The 23822-nt window shown below is 41.2% G+C and overlaps 1 protein-coding gene across 7 annotated transcripts in view; it reads left to right on the forward strand.

The window, feature by feature from the left end:
* tspoap1 (TSPO associated protein 1) overlaps nucleotides 1–23822 on the forward strand; it is a 71166-nt gene that overhangs the window by 43508 nt on the left and 3836 nt on the right. For 2 of the 7 annotated variants that reach the window (XM_079651228.1, XM_079651233.1), the window contains 26 exons: nucleotides 1817–1984; nucleotides 3663–3746; nucleotides 4337–4426; nucleotides 4620–4742; nucleotides 4820–4924; nucleotides 5139–5189; nucleotides 5829–5861; nucleotides 7170–7350; nucleotides 8742–8941; nucleotides 10323–10429; nucleotides 10526–10635; nucleotides 10722–11591; nucleotides 12769–12795; nucleotides 12984–13135; nucleotides 13652–14116; nucleotides 14484–14879; nucleotides 15714–15869; nucleotides 16124–16795; nucleotides 17684–17783; nucleotides 19286–19428; nucleotides 19783–19951; nucleotides 20690–20758; nucleotides 21988–22035; nucleotides 22683–22831; nucleotides 22921–22992; nucleotides 23582–23686. In XM_079651228.1, the coding sequence (XP_079507354.1) occupies nucleotides 1817–1984; nucleotides 3663–3746; nucleotides 4337–4426; nucleotides 4620–4742; nucleotides 4820–4924; nucleotides 5139–5189; nucleotides 5829–5861; nucleotides 7170–7350; nucleotides 8742–8941; nucleotides 10323–10429; nucleotides 10526–10635; nucleotides 10722–11591; nucleotides 12769–12795; nucleotides 12984–13135; nucleotides 13652–14116; nucleotides 14484–14879; nucleotides 15714–15869; nucleotides 16124–16795; nucleotides 17684–17783; nucleotides 19286–19428; nucleotides 19783–19951; nucleotides 20690–20758; nucleotides 21988–22035; nucleotides 22683–22831; nucleotides 22921–22992; nucleotides 23582–23686 (4845 nt within the window). The remainder of the gene's footprint in view (nucleotides 1–1816; nucleotides 1985–3662; nucleotides 3747–4336; nucleotides 4427–4619; nucleotides 4743–4819; nucleotides 4925–5138; nucleotides 5190–5828; nucleotides 5862–7169; nucleotides 7351–8741; nucleotides 8942–10322; nucleotides 10430–10525; nucleotides 10636–10721; nucleotides 11592–12768; nucleotides 12796–12983; nucleotides 13136–13651; nucleotides 14117–14483; nucleotides 14880–15713; nucleotides 15870–16123; nucleotides 16796–17683; nucleotides 17784–19285; nucleotides 19429–19782; nucleotides 19952–20689; nucleotides 20759–21987; nucleotides 22036–22682; nucleotides 22832–22920; nucleotides 22993–23581; nucleotides 23687–23822) is intronic. The other 5 variants (XM_079651231.1, XM_079651230.1, XM_079651229.1 and 2 more) reach the window with 5 other exon arrangements.

The raw sequence follows: 23822 nt of genomic DNA on the forward strand, positions 1-23822 counted from the left end.
GTTTGCTCTAAATTTAGATACTGATTCCCCACTCTTAACCCTTAACCAATGTCAGCCAATGTCCACCACCTGGATCCAAGTAAGACAAATCATACAACTTTTTAAAATGAACAGCAAAGAAAACAGCCACTGTGAAACATTCAGGTCACTGCACTGCTGCCTAATTAGAAAGAACAGGCTTCCCTGCTAATGTGTGTGAGTCCTGTCGCAGGCTGCAGGGATTCCCCCCGGATTATTCTTTGATTTTAGTTGGACAACTGGGAAGGAGGCTTGCTGCTAATCCCTCACTGTGTGGGGCGTTTAATGTTGAGTTGAGTGTTACTGTACAATATAACAACCCAGGTTGCTCTTGTACAGTGTTCGTAGTTATACCTACTATACCTAGTCATACTATATTATTTGAAAGTAACCACATCATTTATTTGTATTTAAATAACCCACATAATTAATCTGTTCGTAAATAACCCACATAATTAATCTGTTGGTAAATAACCCACGTAATTAATTTGTATGTAAGTAACCCATGCAATGTATTAATACTGAATATCACCTACATAATGAATGCGTATATAAGTTAGCCGCGCAATGAACTCGAATGAAAGTGACCCACATTTTTTTCGGACTGTATGTAACAATGGAATTATTATGAACTGTATGTAATCCACGTAATACATTTATGTCTAACCCACGTTTTCATAAAAACCAGAACAGGCAACATACTGTAGTATATATAACAGTTAAGCCCATGTAGTAAGACCAGGAGACCACTGTTCGTGTCCCAAAAGAAAGCAGAAGTTAACGTTTACATTGTGAGGTGACTTACGTTACGCCATTTCCGCAGATATTTTAACTCAATCTACAATATTTTTGTGAACTTTGTGGTTTTCTTGCCTAAACTTAAGCAAGTAGTTCAAACATACTTATTTTAATCCAAAACACAATCTTTGAGTAAACAAATCCAAGTAGTTGTATTTCCTTTACAAGCAAGTAGTTTAAACATTGTCATTTTTAATCCAAACCAGAAGTTCATGTTTCATTTGTCACATAATTTCCCAGAACATCGGAGAATGGCTAGCACTTTAGAATCATTTAAATCAGGTCTAAAAACATTTATTTTTAACATGGCTTTTAAAATGTAAATGTTCAAATTTTCCAACTATTAAACATGGTTTTCTTTCTTTTAATTATTTTGTGTATTTTTGTATTTCTTCTCCAATGTATTGTGTTTTCTCTGTTTGATCCTGTAAAGCACTTTGAATTGCATCACTGTATGAATTGTGCTATACAAATAAATTGCCTTGCCTAATGCCATTTTCGTAGCTATATTAACCCAAAGTAGTTTGAGGTTAAAATAAAGTAGTTTTATTGCTTAAACTTCAGCAATTACAAAGATATACCTATTTATTTATTTGTAAGGATTTTTTGGGCCAGATTAGCCTTTATTGGAGATGACATGGTTCCTGGCTTGAACTGGGTCCTCCGCATAGGCCGCCAGCTCTACAAGGTGAACTATATGGCGGCCCATATATGCCTATTTTAATCAAAAACTTATTTTCGTAAACCTAGCCAAGTAATTGGGTTATCTGAACAGGTTCAGGTTCAGCACTGCAGGGGGTTGTGCAGGCATACTAATCGCTCAAGTTGCTGGACAATCGTAGAAACACGCACAAGAATTACATTCATATGAGCCCTTGAATGAGAATGCGTTAAACATCATTACAATTACAATTTTTCCTTTTTTTAATATCTTGGTTCTCGCCTTTACAGATGATGGCGGTACATTTGACTTACTGGATGTTGTTTGTGTCCCCTCCAGGTTGTAGGAGAGACCCCATGTGTGGTGTTAGATGAAGCTCCATCCAGGTGTGAGAAGACTCCCGGAGAGGAGGAGGAGTCGGGGCTGCGAGTAACGCCCCAAACGGGCCTTAGCCCGACCCCCTCCCATCAGGAGGAGCACACAGAGGAGCAGCACCTACAGTTTCTGGTGAGAGCATTTAGCACCAAACTCGGATGATATTGTAACAGAATGCATCAATTCTGGTTATTGCTTGTTGGCTTTTCAAATGTACACTAAGTCATTTCTAAGTCCTACAATCCTCTCAGCAGAAATAAATGCACATTGTGCCTTAATGCATGTTTCTAGCTATTAACTTTGCATGTGAAACTAAGGCTTGAATTCAGTGCTGCGGCTGAGCTGACTGCCACTGAAGGAAACTACAGTCCGATCTGTTATGCAACGCTGGGATTATTTTGATCTTGTCCCCTGGAAACAGAAGAGTAGCACATTGCCCTTGCTGATTCCAAGTGGGCCTCGTGGCTTAAATGGAACATATTCCCTCTCAGCTTTGTGTAGACAGTCTTTGTCAGGATGAGTACTGAGTAGAGCACATGCAATTTGTATCGGCACTACCCTCAGCGCTTATACTGATGTGTCAGTAGCCTTTTAAAAAGCTGTAAGCGAAGTGTTCTGATTGTAAGATGTCCTAATTATTCTGCAGATGCACTCCTGTCAACCGAATTATTTCTGCACACACAGCTGTCTCATTTTCATGAACTCGTAATTAAAATGTGCATAATTATGAAGGGAGTGAGCATGTACATAATATAACTTAGTTTAATACTGTGCATCAATACATTTGAAACTAAAGGGCACAGATTATAGCTGAACGAGGAGTAATGTGAATTATTTTAACTTGGAACATATTTTTATCTTTGCGGTTTTGTTTTACATTTTGGATTATTATTTAAATAAAAAAATGTATAAAGAAAAATTTGAAAAAGAGTTATATCCACATTCGTTCTGCATTATTCGTTCTAGCCTATTAGTTTTGTTTGATTGAACATTTGAAAGAAGAATATATAATGCAGACCGATCATTGTATTTAGCCTTCAGAAACTGTCAAAGTTATATCAAATGCAAAATTCGATCTACTCAAAAACGATTGAAATTGTTTGTTTTACACACGCTTCCTGCAGTCCTTGTTGCGTTTACAGAATGTAGTTATGAGCAGTCGAAGAACCTGAAAACCAAAAGTTGAGTTAAACAGTTGTGATTGTGAAACAGCTAGCAGAACATTAAAGTTCCAATCAGTGCCGCCATCCTGGTCCATTTACTTCACAGCACTGATTTGACTGAACAACACTATGATATACGTTATTCAGGCTTTTTTATTGCACAATCAAGCAAATCAGATCACAGATTCCACTGTAATTATCATTACAGTCCTCCTGTGCCATCACTGGGACATTATCTCTGCTGGTAGCCTACAATTAGCCGGTAGTCTCCTCTATAGCCCCCCCCCCCCCCCCCTCCCCCCCACACACAGTCACAGCTGTAATAATGGTTGGAGGTCCGGTGGCTGTCTGAAATAAGCTGATTTCTTCTATGCTGGTCCTGGCATGTAAGCTGCATTTAGAATAATTAAAGCATGCTAAGCTTTGTATTGCCTCATTGCCATCAAGCCTGAGGTCAATATGGAAGCTAAAGCCAATGTAAACAGCATTGCAAAACGTAAAAAGAAATCATTTAATATTCTACATGTTGTTGTTCATGGTTTGACTCTACTCTTCTGCTCTTTGTTCCGCAGTCTGTGCAGTTTAAAACCTTGTAGAGATTAGGATTCAGAGTAACTCTCCTTGCTTTGTTGTTATTGTCGATGCAGGAAAGTGAGCTGAGCAAGAAGAGAAAAGAATGTGAAAACATTGAGCATGAAGTAAAGAAGCGACAGAAGAGATGTCTGGATTTGGTAAGAGAACTTTTTGCTCCAATAATTGCTTTTCCTTTCCCACTGAACATCACCTAGGTGGAGCGCTGCAATTATTTTTCAATTAAAAGCTTTTATTGAGAAGATTGCAATGTCTTTCGTCATATTTTAAGATGTTATCACCTTAAAAGAAATGTTTTTTAAAAATGATTCACCGCAAACAAATATAGATTGAAGCAGGTTGTTTAGTTATGTTAAAATATGTTATTTTCGGAAATTATTATATCTTTCCTTTTTTAATCCATTTTGACTTTTGGAGAACACTCTAGAGTTAGTATTTTAAATGTTTCGGAAGTCGCAAACAATCCTTCGCCACCACCACTGAAATCATTTTGTAGAGAGTATAATTCTGAAAATATAAGTGTGGTCTGATCTTTATGTGTAAATGTGCAGCAATAATAGGCTTACACAGAATGAAAAAAAATGCTGTAACAGGTCAATTTACAATTTGATGTTATAAATGAGGTTTGGAACTGTTCGCCACAGTCCTATCATAGTGGACATAAGGATGGGTTTAAAGACATGGCTTGTCTTCGTTTTATCTGAACCTTTTTGTTTTGTATTGGTAACAGGAGAGCCAGCTTGAGGATGAGCGAGGCAAAAATGAGCGACTAAAGGAGGAGGCAGATCTCCTCAGGAGGAAGGCACTGCTGCTCGACCAGGTAAGGGTCTACCTGCTCAGACAAGCTCTTAAAAGGAAATGAGAAGATCTGCACGTGCATTGACATTATGAGAAAGCACCCACCTAGGACAAGTGTTCTGACTCTTCAGTCCATACTAGTGTGGCAGTCAAATGTAAAATAATATTGTCAATAATATCATTCTGACATAATTCTCCTTTCTCCTGTTTGCCAGACTCGGGCTGAGAATGAGGAGCTGAGGGAAGATCTCTCTGAAGTGACCGCTCAACACAATTCAGTTCTCGAGGAGAACCAGAGACTCCGTGCCAAACTGGAGAACCTAGAGCAGGTCCTAAAGGTACTGCTGGGCTCAGATACAGCTTTATCCCCTGCTGAAAACAATGGCCTTCTGATATTTGTTCTCTTTCTGAACAGCATATGCGTGAGGTCGCCGAGCGAAGGCAGCAGCTGGAATTGGAACATGATCAGGCACTGGCTATCCTTAAGTTCAAACAGGATGAAATCAAACGGTTACAGCGGGTGAGAACCACAGCCTTCTGTACAATTTATGCATTTTATTAATTTTCTAGCTAGATTCGGACCCTTAGGAAGCTCATTTTTTTGGGGAATGATTGGCTTCAACCAGCAGGAGGCAACCTTTGGGCACCAATAAAACCTTAGGTGTCAACCGAGCTTAAGAATTTTATGAGCAAACAACAATAAAGGGACTACAATGCCTTTTATTTATCCTCAGGCTCAGTTATACGCCAAGAGGGAGCATGAAGGAGTTGTTCAGATGCTGGAGGTAAGTCTGTGTAACACCAAACACATTATATCTTCACAGTGTAGTGTTTTTATAAGCTTAGAGTTGCTTTCGAGAACGTAAAATGACTTGCTAAAACAAAAATCAATGGTGTCAGACACAAAAGACTTTGAGAAGACATTTGAGACTTCCTCAGTAGTTGTGTCATACACTAGCGAATTTCTGTCTCAATTAATTATTGAAGGAGGTGTTTCTTATCTCCCTTACGCCAAGTAAAACAAGTATACATATTTAATGATCTCCCAGGGTTTAATAGACAAAATACATCTCATTTCCACTGAATCAGCATGAACCTGCAGCACCATGTTTCCTTATCTGAACACCTGGCAGAGAAGCTGTTGCAGAAAATACTCATACTTGTATTTTTGTTCCACTCATGGCCCTGAAAAACCGTTTGAACAGATGGCTGCTCCACCACTGTGTGACGTTTATACTCGCTCTCAGTGTGTGTAAATTCAAAATGAAAGCAGACATTTGATGACAGTGGAAGTCCCCGTCTGTATGATTGGCTGCTGATTTCAAATAATGAAAAAAGCACCAAAAAGTCCTCCCCCAGTTAACTACTATACATTGTGCTCTGTTCTCCACACATTTTGCTAAAATAAGTGTATTTTATTTTAGGAATTGACGCAGCTTGTGTTGCGGAGGGAGCTGGTAGAGTATAGTTGCTCCAGTTTTTTTAAACGCTTATTTCCTTCCTCTTGCTTTTTTTCTCTCACTTGCTGTCGCTATTTAAACCCCAAAGCATCACAGGAGAAAGTCTCATTCGCTCTCAAGAGCTGTGTACATGCTGCCTTTTTACATTTAACAGAATATCCTAATTAATTCCAAAGGCAGGCGTTGGCTGCTGAGGGCCGAGACGCACTCTAGTGATACAGGATTTTCTTGCCTACCTGGATTCAGACTGCTGTGTATTCACTTTTCTTATATATATTTTATACAAGCATGTTTACTTTTGTTTTCCTTTTTTGTGTGACCTTTTTGCTAACCAGAGTACACTGGACTGCATGCAGGTACTGTTGCTTGGCCAAATGATTAACTTCCTGCCATAAAAACCTCCCTTAGCCCCTGTAGATAGAACCACCAAACCCCTATATGTGTATTTAACTCTGTACATTAGTAAATTCGTTTTTTATTTATGCTCCTTGTGGCCACATGTAATGCTAGTATGTTTTAATAAGGTAATTCACAGATGACGGTGTATCAACACTTATTCTTAAGTTAAAATTGTTATTTGATCTTCTTAGTGTTAGTTGAGGATTTATTTGAGAATTTGATTTCCCTCTGTGTTGCAGTTCCACTTCAGTTCAGTGTAGCTACATAACACTAGGTTTTTCTGCGTAGGTGACAGCTAACAGGAAATGTTGTTCACTCAGTTTCGTGCAGAGGCTTCTGTCTGATGAGCCTGCCAGGAAACTGCCACCGCAACCTGAAGTGAAATCGGACTCATATAGAAACTCAGTAGAGCTGAGACAAACTCCTGACAAATAACCCTGCTGTAAACTGGCTTTGTTGAAGTGAATGAAAACAGAAGCGGCAACTTTAACTTCTCATAACCTATATATGCACCTCCCTCCAAATGACTTTTACTCTTGTTTCCCCATCTTAGCTAAAGACTTCGCGCCTTTTTCCCCTTTCATCTAAACCTGTATTCCTCTGCTGTTTGTGTTTGAAGCTTCTAGCAAATGCAACACTGACAAAAATCTAACAATATATTGCAGTGCTTCTTTTTAAAATGTATTATTGATATCTTACATTAGCAGCACGTAAAAGTAAATGTTAAGCTGCCAATGTGATCCATCTACCAAAATAATCATAAATGTGCACAAAAGCAAATCATGTTCCATGTGTATAAAAAGGCGCAGTAAATGCTAACAATTCTTCACACCGTTGCCCTTAAATGTATTGATTTTCCCATTTGAAGTACATTGTTTGTAAACTGTTTTCACGCTGTATGTGCAGTCCAAGGTACGAGACCTGGAGGATAAATGTCGCAGCCAGAGCGAACAGTTCGGCCTGCTGTCCCATGAGTTGGAAAAGTTTCGACTCCAGGCTTCGAAGGCGGACCTGGCCAGCGCTGGCCTCTTCAACAACGCCAGCCTCTCGGTTCTGACCAACGGGGTGGGCCTGACCTCGGAGCGAGGTGAGCCACACCACCGTGATATGTACTCACACATGTTACAGTAGTACAACCTGTTTAGAGAGACTGTTAGTTACTCAGGTTGTTTGTTCTCAATCGCTTTACTGTTATCGGCTGTACATTAGAGTTTATATTTGAACAATACAGATTGTTCCTCTTACTGAACTGGTGAGACGAATGCATTGCTTTGGATTATTTAATTAAAAAACTAAATATGCACCTGCTATAACATGATAGCAAAATGTTTGTGGTAAATGAATGAGTTTTGGTGAATTTTGCAAATACACAGTGGTGCTTTTGATGTTACACTGTCACCTGATCTTCAGGACAACAAATAAAGTATTCTCATGTTTTCAGTCTTGTATCAAGATAATGATACAGTTCAAGACATTGTCTAACCATAATTGTAATGTCATCGTGGATACACTTTGTTGGTGTTACTTGATTCATTCAATTCCAAAGGAAATCTACATTTAAAGGATAATTGTCCCCTGGAACAAAGCATACAGTACCTTAGGAATCTCGATAGACCGTCAGTCCACTTAAAGACAGAATGTATTCAAATCATCCAAATCACTTTTTTAACTTTCATCAGAGATAGAGTTTTGGTAAATGTGTAGTTTCCTTTTAAATAGTAACGTCACATGGGAGGTTTTTTAACCCGTGTTTCTCTTTTAAGCATCATAAATACAAACTGAGCTTAATCTCAGCTGTGAAATAAAGGCCTAGGCATTTCAAATGTCCCTTCCCTCTTAGAAATCTATAATATTGTAATACCAGCCACCCTTCCCCGAAAAAAAAAAGCACTAGTGCAAAAATCATCTATATCTTTCTTAGTGTATCCATCCCACAAATGTCTTCAACCTCTCTTTCCTTACACTCTTCGTATGTGTTTAGACTGCACTGATGGCTCATGGGATATGGTGTCTCTGGGCGAGATAGCCTTCTGGAGTCTCGAGGGAGGTGACACTCTCTCCTGCCCTGAGGGTAAATGCTCCGCTCGGTACTCTCTCCGCCCCATTATAAATGTGTCACAAAAGCACGGCATGTTCTCCCCCATTATCTCACCCACACCGTCACAGTCCAGCACTGCCTGTAAGACTCACCAGCGCATGAGGGTCACGCTCTTGTGCTGAGGTGAGAAGTGAATTGGTTAAGCCCCTTAACAGTGCTGGTGTGACACAAGGTAGTGAGACCTCTGACCTCAGACAGATGGAGATGGAGACGGGATTTCTCCTCCTCTGTTTAATCAGCCAGGTTCAACCTTGAGCCTTCCTGCATGTCAACCAGTGACCTGACCCACCTTGCCGCTTGTGAACCAGTTTAACTAGTGAGGGTCGGCGCTGTCTATTCAAGTCGTGGATTATGTATATCCTCTTTCCCTTTTTAACTAGATGTGGCCGCTGCGCTGCGTCTCGGGTCCACCCCCCACGCTGCAGGGCTGTCCAGGGTGGAGCGCTCGCCCGTCACCAAGCATCGAGAGCTGCCCACCATCAGCGTCAGCAAGTCTTCCTCCAGCAAGTCAGAGCCCACGCACCTCACCCCCAAGTCTGACACGCACCTCAGCCCGCACAAATCAAGCCCAACTCACGAGGTACAGTGCATCACTTGTAACGTGTCACAGAATCAGGAGTAAAGATCAGAAAATAGTGAAAAATGTCCATTCCTGTTTCTCAAAGTCCAAGGTGATGTGTTGTACTGTCTAGTTTTGTCAGATCCCAATGATGTTCACTTTAATAGGATATAAATAGGAGAAAGCAGGAAATCCACATATTTAGAAGCTGACATTTTTGCAATAGATTTCATGATTAACCTATTGTAAAAATAGTTGCTGCTTTCAAGGCAAAGCGATATTAAAAAAACGTTGTGAAACCCCAGTAAGATGGCTACTACATTTGAAAGCTGCCTTAACACCTGCATGTGTTGGGTAAGGTGTTGGTTGTAGGTTATGTCATGACGCAGGACTCCCGCTGCATGCATCTCTCCTGCTTTCTTTGTTTCCACACAGACATGCAGAATGCTCATCAAGATTACCAAAACGAAAAGCTATGCACGATCAGATTGATTGCGTGGATTTAATGGATTGAAATCCCTCCTTAGCCTCCATGTCATCTCACGCGAGCATACACTGTAGCTGAATATGCTCAAGCTCCCTCTGCTCATTCATAGGGTTATGAGGATTCCCCATGATTAATTATTTTTGGTCTGGTTCTGCAGGACAGACAGGTCGGTGGTCTTTTCAACTAGACTATCCTTGTCTGACCACATTTCAATAAAGCTCAAATCTAGTGAGATAATTAATTTGGCGCTATGGATTGTGAAGGTTATACAGTAGTAATTGTAAGTGATTATCCTTGAAAAGGTTTTCCCAGGGAGCTATAAATATACAAGCCCTCTGTTGTGATGCATGTAACTACTGTTTATGGAAACTATTCTCAGGTACAACTGTGTTTCTCCACAAACTTGTTGATATTAGATCACCATATAACAAATATATTTTACACAGTATATTCCCATTTTCTTTTATGGATTTACGTTCTGTGCCCATAGTGTATGCTAGAGAAGAATGACACATTTGTTCTGTCTTGTTTAGTCCTAATATCTGGATTGGATGCTTTAATCATTAGTCAAAGTCTATGTTAGAATTATGTTTATTAAATATATTCGATACGATTGTTTTTTTTTTGCACATGTGTGCATGCACGTTATAACTTGTTATGAGTTCATAAATTCCACAGTTGAATGTCAGACCTGTACTTTCTGACAAACAGCTATTTTATTTTTTCATTTATTTACATTGAACACATGGGACTACTGTTTTTGTTCTCAAATATAATTAGTATAATAAAAATAGAAAAACTCACTTTTCAACTCCAGATTTGTACTTAGCAAGCCCAGCGAAAAGTTTCATCAAAACTAAATGAAACATATAAGTTGCTTGCACAAACGTCATCTTCTGTCCATGGTGTTCTCAGGTGGACACCGCCAGTGAAGTGGAGGAGCTGGATATTGACGTCGCCCCGGTTCCTTTCACAACCAGCAGAGCAGCGGCAAAACTTCAGGTCTTCATTGCAAGATACAGGTAAACTAAATCATGAGCTGACTCGCTGTTTCAACAGTTTGCTAATGTGTGATTAAAAAAAAAAGTAACTTCCTTGCTAATCATTCATTTCTACAGCTATAATCCATATGACGGCCCCAATGACAACCCTGAGGTGGAGCTTCCACTCACTGCCGGAGAATACATCTACATGTATGGAGACATGGATGACGATGGCTTCTATGAAGGTAAATATAATGTAACATTTGTTGCATCTACATATTTATATTACTGTCTTGACATGGTACTCAGTGTTCAATTTGATCCCTTGCAGGTGAGCTGATGGACGGACGGAGAGGGCTGGTCCCCTCTAACTTTGTGGAACGCGTATCGGACGACGACATCATGAGCACTCACCACCCAGAGACGGGGGACATGTCCCATAACTCCCTGCTAGACAGCAGCCTGCACAGTGCCAGCCACCAGAATCATCTCCAGATAGGCAGAACCGCGGCCCCAGCTGCCCCGGCTGCCCTGCCCCCCCTCTCAGCCCCCTCAGATTCAGCATTGGCCTTGGCTGTCCCAGCCCCCCTCACCAACGGCCTGGACCTGGACTTGGAGGAAGTGGGAGTGGACGTTGTGCCTTACCCACGTAAGCTTACCCTCATCAAGCAGCTTGCCAAGAGCATCATCATCGGCTGGGACCCTCCGCTGGTGCCGGCTGGCTGGGGCAATGTGTGGAGCTACAATGTGTTTGTGGACCAGGAGCTGCGGCTCAACGTGCCCTTCGGGGCCCAGACCAAAGCAGTGCTGGAGAGGCTGGACATAAACCTCAAGGCCTACCGCGTGTCAGTGCAGAGCCTGACGGAGAAGGGCCCGTCGGACCAGATGCGCTGCAGCATGCTGGTCGGTCGGGACGTGTGTGTGGCGCCCACGCAGCTGCGTGTGGAGAGGATCACCGCCACCTCTTCCTACCTGTCCTGGCTGCCCAGCAACAGTAACTATGTGCACATTGTGTCCTTGAACGATGAGGAGTGTGAGCTGGTGAAGGCTGGCTGCTGCTCGCTGTGCCTCAATAACCTCCTGCCCAGCATGCAGTACATGGTCAAGGTGGAGGCGCGGCCGCACCGCACGCCATGGGAGTTACCTGTGGAGCGCCGGGAACACAGGAGCGCCACCATCACCTTCACCACACTGATGGCAGGTCAGGATTATCAGATATTCTCTAAGGGAGCCATGCTAACTACACCAACACGTAGTATATGAGACCCCAATAGGACAAACATTGCTTCATTAAAAATGAAATCATATCAAACTTTTATGATTGACTGGAGCAATTGCCTAAAATTTTCAATGCAGATGAAACGTTTTCAAAAAATAATCTTTTAAAAATAATAACTACAGCCTGATAGTGTAGCTAGAAATATATAAGTAATAAGTACATTATGTGTTTAAAATAAGCTGCTCCAGTTATATAATTAGAAAATCCTAAGCTTGTATTAGTTCAAATGCACTTAAAAGTCACTTTATTTTAATACATATCCTTTAGTGTTTATACAAATAGATTTTTGGTTAGATTCATGAAATAAAGACTGTCTCTTGTTTTTTTTCTAAGACATAATATTTGTCAGTGTGGTGAATTTTGAAGCTACTAAACGAGTCTTAAAGAGGTTGTTGTTAACGAGTGGCTAAAGAGCCTTTAGCTCACTGGTGCTGATGTAGAAGACATGCACCAATGTTTAGTTATTGCCTATAACGTTAGATTTTTACTAATGGTGAAAATTGTGTTCTTCTGTGAATATTATCTGCTCAACTTAAAGTGAAGGTATCATAAGCGCTTGTTTGTTTGACACAAATCTTGTTTTCTGCAATTATCCAATATGAAATGAAAAATCTGATTGACTTTTTGTAAAGGACGATGCTATCTTCGGTGATGTTCTAAAAAACGTCACCCTTGCAGCACTCTATTCATATGATATCTTATAATCAGTTGATTGTCTACCTCCCACACAAGGACATCCGTTTATTCATGAGAGCTGCTCTTGTGTGCTGCTGTGACTCGCCTCTCTTTTACTAAGCAGCAAAACCACCTTGGCACAGAATGCATTACTTCAAAGGGGCTTCATTATCCTAAAGTGCCCTTTGTCATTATGTTTCATATTTCCGTGCCCTGCCAACAAAGCATTGCGCCAGAATTAAAGGGTAGGCTCAAAGAATTGGAAATCTGTGAGAAGCTCAAAGCAAGGACTTGGTCATTGATGTCACTCAACAACATTTCATTTTACTGAATAGATATTAGGACTTTTAAATACATATTTGTGATTGGTGTTGTATTGGATTTGCTTCGTGTTTCTCTAAATGATCATTCAAATTTGCTTTAGTTTCAAGCCCACAGACTTGGAACTCAGGTATATTCATCTTAAGTTTCTTAATGTCCCGTTAGAGTTTAGAGTTTAGACTTGTTCTCTGTAGAGTAATATTCCCATTGAGAGAACCCTTTTTAAACCCTTGAACCATGTTTTCAATTTTATATATTACTCTATTCTATATTTATATTAAAAACGTCTTCATGTGTTGCTTGCCACTGGCCTTGCAGGTCCCCCTGATGCTCCTCTGGATGTCCAGCTGGAGCACGGCCCCTCCCCCGGCATCGCCCTCATCAGCTGGCTGCCTGTCACTATAGATGCTACCGGGACCTCCAACGGAGTCAGGGTCACTGGATACACTATATATGCTGACAAGAAGAAGGTAAAAACTTTGTGATTTATTGTTAAACATTGCTCTTAGGGATACATCAAATGCATTATTTCTTCAACAGATAAAATAACGGATCATTTCACAGTTTATCATTTCAAATGTAGTTCATAACCTATAGTTTATTAACACATGGGGGTAAGAAAGGCTAAGATGTTCTGAGCAAAGATGTAAGGTTATATATTCTATTTCTCTGACGTAGCCACATCTAACTGAAATCATATTGTATTGTTAACAACAAAAGTAAATGACACTTTTGACTCTGATTTGCCAATAGCAAATGTGATTTCTTGTTCTAAAAACGTATAAAAACATCCACGCCAGAGATTACATGTTGGCTGCCCTTGTTTAGCCACCACAACCCATTGTATCAGTGTTTAGATGATAACCATGCTAAGTTCTAAACTTATTTGTTTTAAATGTGTACTTTTCCTTCTGACTTTTTGTCAGAAGTTTTATAATGTCAATATGATGTGTGAATTAAATGATTGTAACTGTTGTCCTATCAAGGTGCTGGAGGTGTCTTCCCCCACAGCGGGCAGTGCACTGCTGGGCCCGTCTCAGATGCAGTCTCTGCTAGCAGCTCAGGAGCTCACTGTCCGCACCATGTCCGTCCACGGGGAGTCCTGCGACTCTCTGCCAGTCAATGTGCCCACCAAGCTGGCTGCCATCATGGCAGGACCGGCCCTCCCCGCCCCAGTTATGCCACCTCAGCCCTGCACCCCTACAGGAGTCAATAGCCTGTCCTCACCTCCGTCCTATGGGAACTCTGCTGCCAAAGTCTCCATGCTGCCATCAGACTCAGACACCTCTGGCCTCGCAGGGGAGGCTGCTGCCAACCCTTCTTATGCTCTCCACTCAGAACCTCTTCACTGGTCTGCTTCATATGTGAACGCCTGGGCCAACCCCTCCTCTGCTGCTGCCTTTGCTGCATGTGAAGCCACATTACCTGCAGCCTCCAACATTATTCCAGTGGTAAACATTACTCTTCCATCCTTGCGTGCATAACGGGGCAACTATGTGTTTATCTTTCTAGATCAGAGGTTTTGAACTGTTAGCGATGCCTCTACAGGGTGGTGTGGAGGGTGAAGGCTTAGTCTTTGTCCATCATAAATAAACATCCATCAATCTACTTTCAAATTGATCCTATACTTGCCTTAGAATACTTCTTTTTTAAATGATGCCTGTCTGTAAATCCATGTGTACACCTCAAACAGGAACTAATAATAGCTAATTTAGCATATTATTTATATAAAATATATTAAAGTTATCCTAAACCTTGTCCATTTCTACAGAAATCAAGTGAACTAAATTGTGAATTGACTGTGTTTCTCATCATCAGGTGAACCTGATCTCCCCGACCTCCTCAGCCCCTAGACCACCTCCAGTAGCAGTAGCTGCCCCAGCCCCAGTGATGGTAGCAGCAGCAGTGGCAGCAGTGTTGGAGCAGCGCAGAGACCCCGACAGCCCTGGGATCATCCGTCCTTTCCCATCCATCTCAGACTTCATCGAGGACCCCAGTGTCAGTGCCAAGCTCGGGACCCCTGAGCGCATCCCTACCCCGCCCAAAGCCCCAATCACGGACCTCCTTAACCCTCAGGACATTAACATCCACCGACCCCCCAGCTCCTCACCGCTGGAGTCTGAGGCGGAGGAGGATCAGGAGAACACCCGCATGGTGTCCATGGAGGAGTTCCTGAGACACGATCCAGAGCCGACATACAGCAGGAACCAGCAGGTCAGCACAACCACTGTTTGAAGTACTTTCTCTTTACGAGAAAAAATAATGCTCATTTGAAAAGGACGAAGGACATTTTTGGTTGAGTCCTTCAAAAGTGTTGTTATATTGACCAATAACCATTGATGTAATCATTTTAAAGGTAAAAAAAAAGGCAGTTTTTATATGAAATAGATTAGATAGAACATTTACAAATAAAGTGGCTGTAATAGATCCCTAAACACTATTTCTTCGATTTAAAGGGTACAACATTTTAACCTGCATCCGGCTGAAAAATATCTAAGTTAGCCTTATGGGAATTTCTTAGAAATGTAAATATAATAATAAATAATTCTAGACCCAAGCTTTCACATTTCTAAATGTATTATATCTGACAATAAAGGACTTATATAGTCTTCAATTAACTTGGGGAACTGAAAAAACCCTGATTAACATCTACGTATTCAGTCGAAGTATTTGTTGAGTGGACATTTTAAATATCATTTTATAATGTTAAATAAATAAAGACGATGCATAATGCAAAACTGCATTTGAGCTAGAATTTCTTCACATTTTGGCTTCTGTATAAAGCAAGCCTATATCACAAATTAATACATATTTGATTAACGCTAGCTATTACCAGTGCTATTTCGTTAGGGTAAATGCATGTGGCCAATGCCAGACGAAGGCCTTAATAATCTGATACCTTTAGCAGTATATGTATCTGCAACATGTTATTGTTTCACTTGCAGATTAAAATATCTTAATCTACATTCAATGGAATTACTAAAAGGGATTCAAGGTGTCTGGTCAATTGGATAGTTTGTTTAATAATGTCAACGTCTTTCATTTCAGAGTTACAGCAGAGGGCTTGTGGAGCCTCCCAGTGACTACCTCGCAGAAAAAAGCCATTCAGATCTGTCGGACATCCTGGAGGAGGAGGAGGAGGAGCTCTACTCGGACCACTTCGGAGACGCACAGGCCAGGGGCTACACTGTCAGGTCCAACATGGTAAAGGAATGAGTGCATTGCATATCCTGTGGAAGATGTGCTGCTTTCAGCTTTTCTTGCATAGTTCAGTTATCATTCAGTGGCCTTGTCATGCTTGTGACCGTGCTTGATTATTTCTGTTTTTTCTTTCTCTTTCTTTTCTCTTTCCTTTTGCATAATCGGATTGCCTTCTGTTTTTCTGCACTTTTTTTTATTTTCAACAAAAAATACTATCCAATCTCACCATCACCAATCCATTCCTGCTCAATTTGTAGTCACGCAATGTGCGGAATCCAGACAGTGAGGAGGAGCTACCTGAGAGGATTCTTAAGTTGCCCCCTGAGGTGCACCACGACCAGCAGTTCATCATCCCTGAGGAAGATAGCAGTCAAGAGGAGCGTTTAGCCCGCCGTGGTCATCCTCGGCACTGGCCCAGCCCCCACCATGACCCCCAGCATTACCCGCATCACCACAACTTACCCCCTCACCATCACCACTTCAACAGGGATCCCAGAACCCTAACCAAAGAGCCTTTACTCCGGCACAGGCCTCGGACGCAGCACATGGGTTACCCTGAAGAAGAAGACATGAGTTTATATGAGGGTCCCAGCAGCAGGCGGGTCCGCTGTCCCCCCCAGGTTCCCCCCTACAGCAGAGACAGATCGCTGCTCAAAGGCCTCGGGGACCGCCTCAGGAGGGAGGCCATGATCAGGAGTCAGATGGCCGCCGCCATGAACCCCGGACTCATCCCGCCAAGAACTCACCCGGTCAGCCAGGTGAAACAGACTCTGAGGCCGCCCCTAGGTCACGAGGTGGAGATCGACGTGGATTACGGCACAGACGAGGAGGTGGGGATGGAGCAGATGTGTTCTGAGTGGTGGGTGGAGGGGGCTCCGATGGAGCACGGCAGACCCGCTCACCGCAGAGGAATGAAAGCTGACCCGCCGGTAAATGTTGCCGCAGGAAATCTGCGATGGGTTTGTTGTCCCACCCCCTCCTCCTCCCTGTAGCAGTGTGGATCAATCCCTCCGAGTCCTTTTTAGTAGATAACAAAAAACTCCTCTGTTCATTAGCGAGTAACATCATCATCACCGTAGTGACGGGGAAGTTAGGGAGCACATCCTGTACTATATTTTTGGTTCGAAGAATATATTTTTGATGGCATGGCAGTTGTGTTGCTAAGAAAGTAGTTGCAATTTTTTTTAAACATTTCATCATCAACCTGTGGCTTCAGATTTTGAAATATGGATGTCAATTGATAAGATTTTACTATTTGTTAGTCCTTACACAAATATTACAAGCGCCAATGTTGTTATTTTTCTTTGTGAAATGAAGCCACACGTCAGACTATTTTCCCTCTTTTGTGTACCTCTTGTTCCAGCAGCTTGCACGCAGTGTTTGGCGTCATAACACATAAGCTTTTGTGATGCACAACTTTAAAAATGCAGGCATCGATTTTTAAGGGAGTGATGAACTCGGAGGCATACAACTAAGATGGATCGGGCAAATTGATTATTTTCTCCCTCTGTCTGACTTCACTTCCTGTTGCTTTCATGTCCTCGTACAACTTGTTAACCGGCCCCCTTTGTCTTATCCTGCATTGGCTTACAGTATATGCACTTTAAACTGTCCTGTATCCCCACCAAAAGGAAATATCTTCATGTGGAAAGGGTACAATGCTGGAAATTAAATTGGCATTGGATAAAACATAGATTATTCTAAACATGGACAGCTGCATTTTCTGTACATTTCCCCCCTAAGGTTCCCTCTTCTCCCCAGTATTAATTTTTCTGAATTAGATGTTTTTCAAATGTTCTTGTTCCCTTTTTTTGTAGGAGCCCAGTCAGATCCCTCCAGTTGAGGCGGGTCCATCGTGGGGGGTACAGGGTGAGCCCCCTTGTAAACCAGCTTCCTCACAGGCCAGACAACTCAGAGGTGAGACACTCTTTCCTCTTCCTGTTTCTTGATTTCTTTCTCTCTCTTGTTGAAGCTGAGACACCTGTGCTTACTGTTGACAAGCGTCACCCTCTCTCTCTCTCTCTCTCACATGATGGTGGTCAGATTAGCACGTTGTGTAGGAATGGAGGGGTTGTATCTGCAGAGAAGAAGTGCAAGAGATGCTGCTAAGCTGAGAAACGGCTTAACGCAAAGTGGCTTGTCATGGCAGGAGGAAGTGACATTGAACACATTGAAATAGTAACCTCGATTAGCCAGCAAAGAAACGGCCTGCGGTGAGAAAGTCACGTCCCTTTGTAATCTTCTCAGCAAGGATACAGGCTGCTCTTTAATTTAATAAACCTAAACTTTCTGGTAAATGTGTGTTGTGCACGGTTGACTACACACACACACACACACACACACATGTGCATGCAGATAGAGGAAGGGAGCAGGGAGAAGTTCTAACTCTATCTACTAGAAGATCATTGAGGATGTGAAAGTGTGTTGCCCGTGACTCTTGCCACAGATGGGCTGATTCCTCCTAATGAGATAGAGAACACATCTCTGCAGCTCAGCTTAAAGTCTCACTACAGCTCTTCAAATGTGTCGCTCGCTGTCAAATAGGTGACAGGTGTCATGCTTTCTGCCACACAAGTGTCAAACCTCATGTAAACCAGGCTGCAAGCTTTATTTGAAAGGCGTCTTGGTGACATCACACCTTCAATAACACTCTTTTTCTTTTCGCCTGTGTACGTGAGCGTCCTCAGATTTAGATCAGAGAGTGGGTCAAACAGTGTTTTCCCCGCTGCAGATCATGAGCGAGTGCACGCTTGTCAAACGGCTCACACAGCTTAGGATCAGTGGTTGAGCTTGATTACCTCTTTTAAGGACATGCCTGTGCTCGGCGGGCAGCGTTAGCAGCAGTGCAGGCGCTGGGGAGGGGGAGGGGGAGGGGAGAGCTGCCTCTGCTATTTGCAGAGCACATTGCAAGCTTTGCAGGGCTTGTGTGCACAGTGTGCAGTGCAATAGCAGTGACTATTCATTGTGTAAAGATGATATATAAAGGCATAGTTAACAGATAAACAGAAATCGCCTTAAAAAAATACATTTAATAAAATAATACATAAACAAAAACAAGTAATTACACATTCTTACTTGAAGTCATACTTCTTAAACTTATGAAAATACTTCAGTCACTAATTTATCATAGTGCTGTAGCGCCCATTAATGGCTGCACTTTAACAGAATTATCATTTCATGTCTCAAATCCAACGTTCTTAATTTCTTGACTGAAAATGAAAATAGTTTAGCATTATTTCATAATGCACGTTTTATAAAAAATTGCAAAATGTTTACTTTTTGGACATTTTAAGGAAATGATTGCTCAACACCACTTGTTGAATAATGAACCTGTGAACAAGCTTTATTTAATTATATAAATGGTATATGCATAGCAAGAAAGTATTTGTTACCATGTGAGTGTTTGTGTGTTTCTGCAGGTGGTGTCGATTCACCAAAAATCAAAGCAGAGGGTGACGTCCGTATCTTTGTGGCCCTCTTCCCGTATGATCCCGTCGTCATGTCACCCAATCCTGACGCTGCTGAGGAAGAGCTGCCCTTCTCTGAAGGACAGATCATCAAAGTATGTCCCCGCAACACACAATGCTGGAAGAACCATGACATTATGCATGGTTTTTATAATCCAAGGTTGAAAATGCCAAACCATATATATATACATTGCCTTAACATCAGTGATTTTTTTAACATGTCTGAAAATAGGCCAACTCATTTTTTTCATAATTATTTGTGTAGAAGAAATGTCTTAATTTTCTCAAAATAAATACATTTTCAAACAAGATTACATTTTCAAGAAATTGCTTGTTACCTGTAAAATTATTTTTCAAAGATGCCTAATTTCATGAGAAATCACAAGTTTTTCAAAGATGTCTTCAGTTTTGAGTAATCCCTTATATTTTTAAATGATTTAATTTGCCAGGTTTTCGGAGATAAAGACGCAGACGGGTTCTACCGAGGAGAGTGTGCGGGTCACCTGGGATACGTGCCATGTAACATGGTGTCAGAGATCCAGGTGGAGGACGAGGAGACCCGGCAGCAGCTCCTGCAGCAGGGCTTCCTGTCCACAGCCGCCTCCATGGAGAAGATAGGTAGGTGAAACTGTTTCAAGAAGGGCCCACAAACAGTGTGATTCCTGATGATGTTGTGATGTAAAGATTGATGTGTTTCAGTTTAAGTTTAATTCAAACGGTTTGATTTCATAATATCACTGTTCTTCATGTTTAAGTGGTAAGTGGAAATAGCAGCAAAAGTGTTTCAGAATCCAGATCTAAATCATAATTTGTATTATCCTTGTCTCTGAATTGGCCAGCAGTATAAAAAGACATACAAATATATTTAAGTCTGTGATTAAAAGGAGAAAAATATTGAAGTTGTTCCCTTAGGCCTGTTGGCCCTTTGACCCAGCAGGAAGCACAAATAAATTAGATTTAGTTTAAAGTAATAACAAATCTAACATTTCGTTTTTATGGCTTTTTGCTCACTTTGTTGCTATTAAAGAAATGTTAACCATCTATTCCGAGTCACTGACTGCGTTTTCATGCAGGTGTCTAAAAAATAGAAAGTCAAAGTGTGTTCCTGTGGTACGTTGCAGCAGCAAAATCAAGCTGCTTCTCTACCTAGAGCGGTGTTTTCAGATGGTTAAACCTTTTCACTTCCACTTGTTGTCACTGCTGTCTGCTGCTCACTGGTTGCCATTTTTTTTAAATTGCTCTTCACTGGCTTCTCATTGTCTATTGTGTCTTGTCTGCTTCTGTCAAAAATTGCACCTCTGTGTCTCTTTTTGGTTTCATTTTGTATTGGGTTTTCCCTTCTAAAACTCCATAAAGGCACTCGCACACATGCACAGCTTCCCAGTCGCCCTGTTCCACCGCCGAAACCGAGACGATCCAAGAAAGGTGTGTCACGCTGCAGACTGCGGCTTCCCACCTCTCTCCTCTATTCTCTCTGGTTTGCTTCTCTTTCTGTCCATTTCACTTTTTGCTCCTGCAGTTGCTGCCTCTCACTCAGCGACCAGTTGGGATTTTTAGTTCAGCTGCTGAAGTCATAAAGTCAGATAGCTTCCCAACAGTCTCTTTACAGTAGCTTCATATTCTAATATTAAAGCCTATTCTTCACACTTCTTTTCTTATTGGCTCTTCATCTCTCCACAAGTTCCCTTTTTTTGTCAATAACGCCTACATAAATGTTAAAAGACACATAAATGACTACTGAGTCAGTCCTGTCAGCTTTCATTGGATATTCATGTAATACATTGTAGACATAGCAGCAGAATGTGGCAGTAAAAGCTGTACTGAATCATTTGAAACTTTTTCATATTAATTCTAAGGGTGTATGTGTGTGTGTGTACACATAGTGTTTTTCTTCTTTGGCTGAAAAGAAACTGTCTCCATCCCGGCCTTTCATCAAAGAGTGCTCTATGTATGATAATATCTTGACAACATATCACCACTCATACCTCTGCTGTATTATAGAGAAGCATTGCCCCTTTGCTTTTAAATAACTATTTGGGCGCTAACCTATGTTTTAATGCCTTCATGACAGTGACGGCCGAGGTTAAAGCTGTTATGTTTTCGCTGTTATATATACGACCATCTCAGTTTCGTCTTAAGGGATTATGATTTATTTGCTGTTTTTGGATATCTACTTATAGTTCAAATGATATATTTCTGCACAGTTGCAAATAAGGAGCTCACGTATATTATAAGAATTATAGTTATAGTAAACAGTTTACAGGATTGGCTGTGTAGGAAGGTCTTCTTCTCCTGTTGTGAAAGTCCAAACGTCCACATAAAAAAAAAAAGAAGATAGATCTAATCATTTCTAAAGATGAACTAATGAAATAGTCTCCTTTTTTCATTTTCTATGGTAAAAACGTAAAAAAAAAAGCTATTCATCCCTAATAGCACACTGTAAGTCCTTTTTGCCACATTCTGCTTCTGTCACAACTGCATTACATGATCACCTAAAGCTCTCCTGTTGAGACATCCATCCCCTCTGATCTGCATCTGTAACTTTGTGTGATGACATACCTGCTCTTGAGACAGGATTATATGTTGGCCCTTGAGGTCTCTTCTCATTCTGTGATTGTGCTCATGTTCTTTTCCTCGTACCCCGTCTCTTCCAGTGGAGTCTGCGGTGCTCTTGGAGGAGAGCTTAGACTCCTCCAGCCAAGGTTTGTAGTCAGCACTTTGCCTCCTCTTCCTCTCTGCTTCACCTGCATGATCAGACAGCCTTTTCAACCGGAGGACAGCATGTGTTTAAGTGCCTTCCTTTAACCTTTTTGTTCATGGTTCGACTGCACTCTAGCTGCTGATAACACAATTATTCATCCTTCTTAGGGACTGTTTGATTATTGGGGTATACTGAAGAATATATTATTTTCAATAGAAGAAAGAAGATTCCTTTGCAATTGCAGAATAATAATTGTATTTCCGGGATCAATTATTTGAAAGACTTGCCCAATTAAAAAAGAAATAGGGCAAGCCTTCTTATTACGTTCTTTGTTAAGCCCCAGTTATAATCGTCAAGCAGTCCCTTCTCCTAACTCCTCTTTTCATTTCAGTGGCATCATTTGATACTCATCATTTCATTGTCTTTATTTTTACAGCTCTAGCTGCCACAAGCTTTTTAATGAAGACTGATTTCTAATCTCCTGTTGTTACATTTGTATCTCCTTGTGTTTGACTGCAGTGATGTGACTTTTCCTCAGCTTAGCATGACGCTGAGTGAGTGCAGACACGATGAGCTGCATGCTGATGAGCCGAGTGGAGTTACTCCTCTAATTATCAGGATATCATATTGTCTCTGTTTGATTTACAGATCCCTGCCAGACTGCAGCTCCACCTGCCGCTCCACCTGCCGCTCCACCTGCAGCTCCACCTGTGGGGGGCCCGGCCCCAGGAGCTCGCAAAATGGTCGCCATCTTTGATTATGATCCACGAGAGAGCTCTCCCAACACTGACATAGAGGTCAGACTCGCATGAATAATATATGTTATCCAGACATGGCCCTTTATGTGTTTGCTAATGATCTGCTTCACTTGTATTGCTCTGATCAGGCTGAGCTGACCTTCAGTGCAGGAGACATCATAAATGTGTTCGGTGACATGGACGAAGATGGCTTCTTCTATGTAAGTGTGAACATGACACTACCGTCAATTACTGTGGGCAAGAGGAGTTGTTTCTCAATAAATACAATATCTGAACTACATCACAGCACAGGTATAATAATGAATAAAAAATACAATATAATAATAATATATAGGCTGTTGTATTGCTCAATTGATAGAGCTGTTTGGGCCATTGCTTGATCCCCAATAGAAATCTAAATCTAAATTATATATATATATATATATATATATATTGAAGTTTAATCTGTGATATACAGTATAGCATATGATAATAAATACAGTGATAACAATATTAGCAACATATTAGCATTTAATAACATCATATAATCGTTCGGTCCGTTATTACATCCTAAAGCTTTATGTATGTTAAACGTAAAAACCTGGCACAGTCAGTTATTTGACTTTTCACATAATATAATGTCTTTAAATAATAAATTGATTATCAAAAAAAATTTGATTCACTTTTCTGTTGATTTATATTAAAATGCTGACTCGTCGCTGTAAATCAACCTCGGAAAACCCAGAGGTTGATTTATAGCCATGTTGTTAGAAGTCGCCCTCATGCCCTTAATGGTTTTTTTTGTTACAGGGAGACTTGAATGGACACAGAGGCTTGGTGCCCTCTAACTTCCTGCAGGCCGTACCAGAGGAAGCTCCTGCTCAGCCGGCACCAGACCATAGGAAAGAACTACAGGTGGCCTAGCATTTACATCTAGCATGCATGCATTACTGTCTATGAAACTGTCTGTGACTTTCTCAACTTCTCACATACTTTATATCTAATTTTAACAAAAAAACTTATTTTTTACTTTATTTCTTCATGCATTGCC

Source organism: Notothenia rossii (genome assembly GCF_949606895.1).
Source record: "Notothenia rossii genome assembly, chromosome: 9".
Classification (NCBI taxonomy): Eukaryota; Metazoa; Chordata; class Actinopteri; order Perciformes; family Nototheniidae; genus Notothenia; species Notothenia rossii.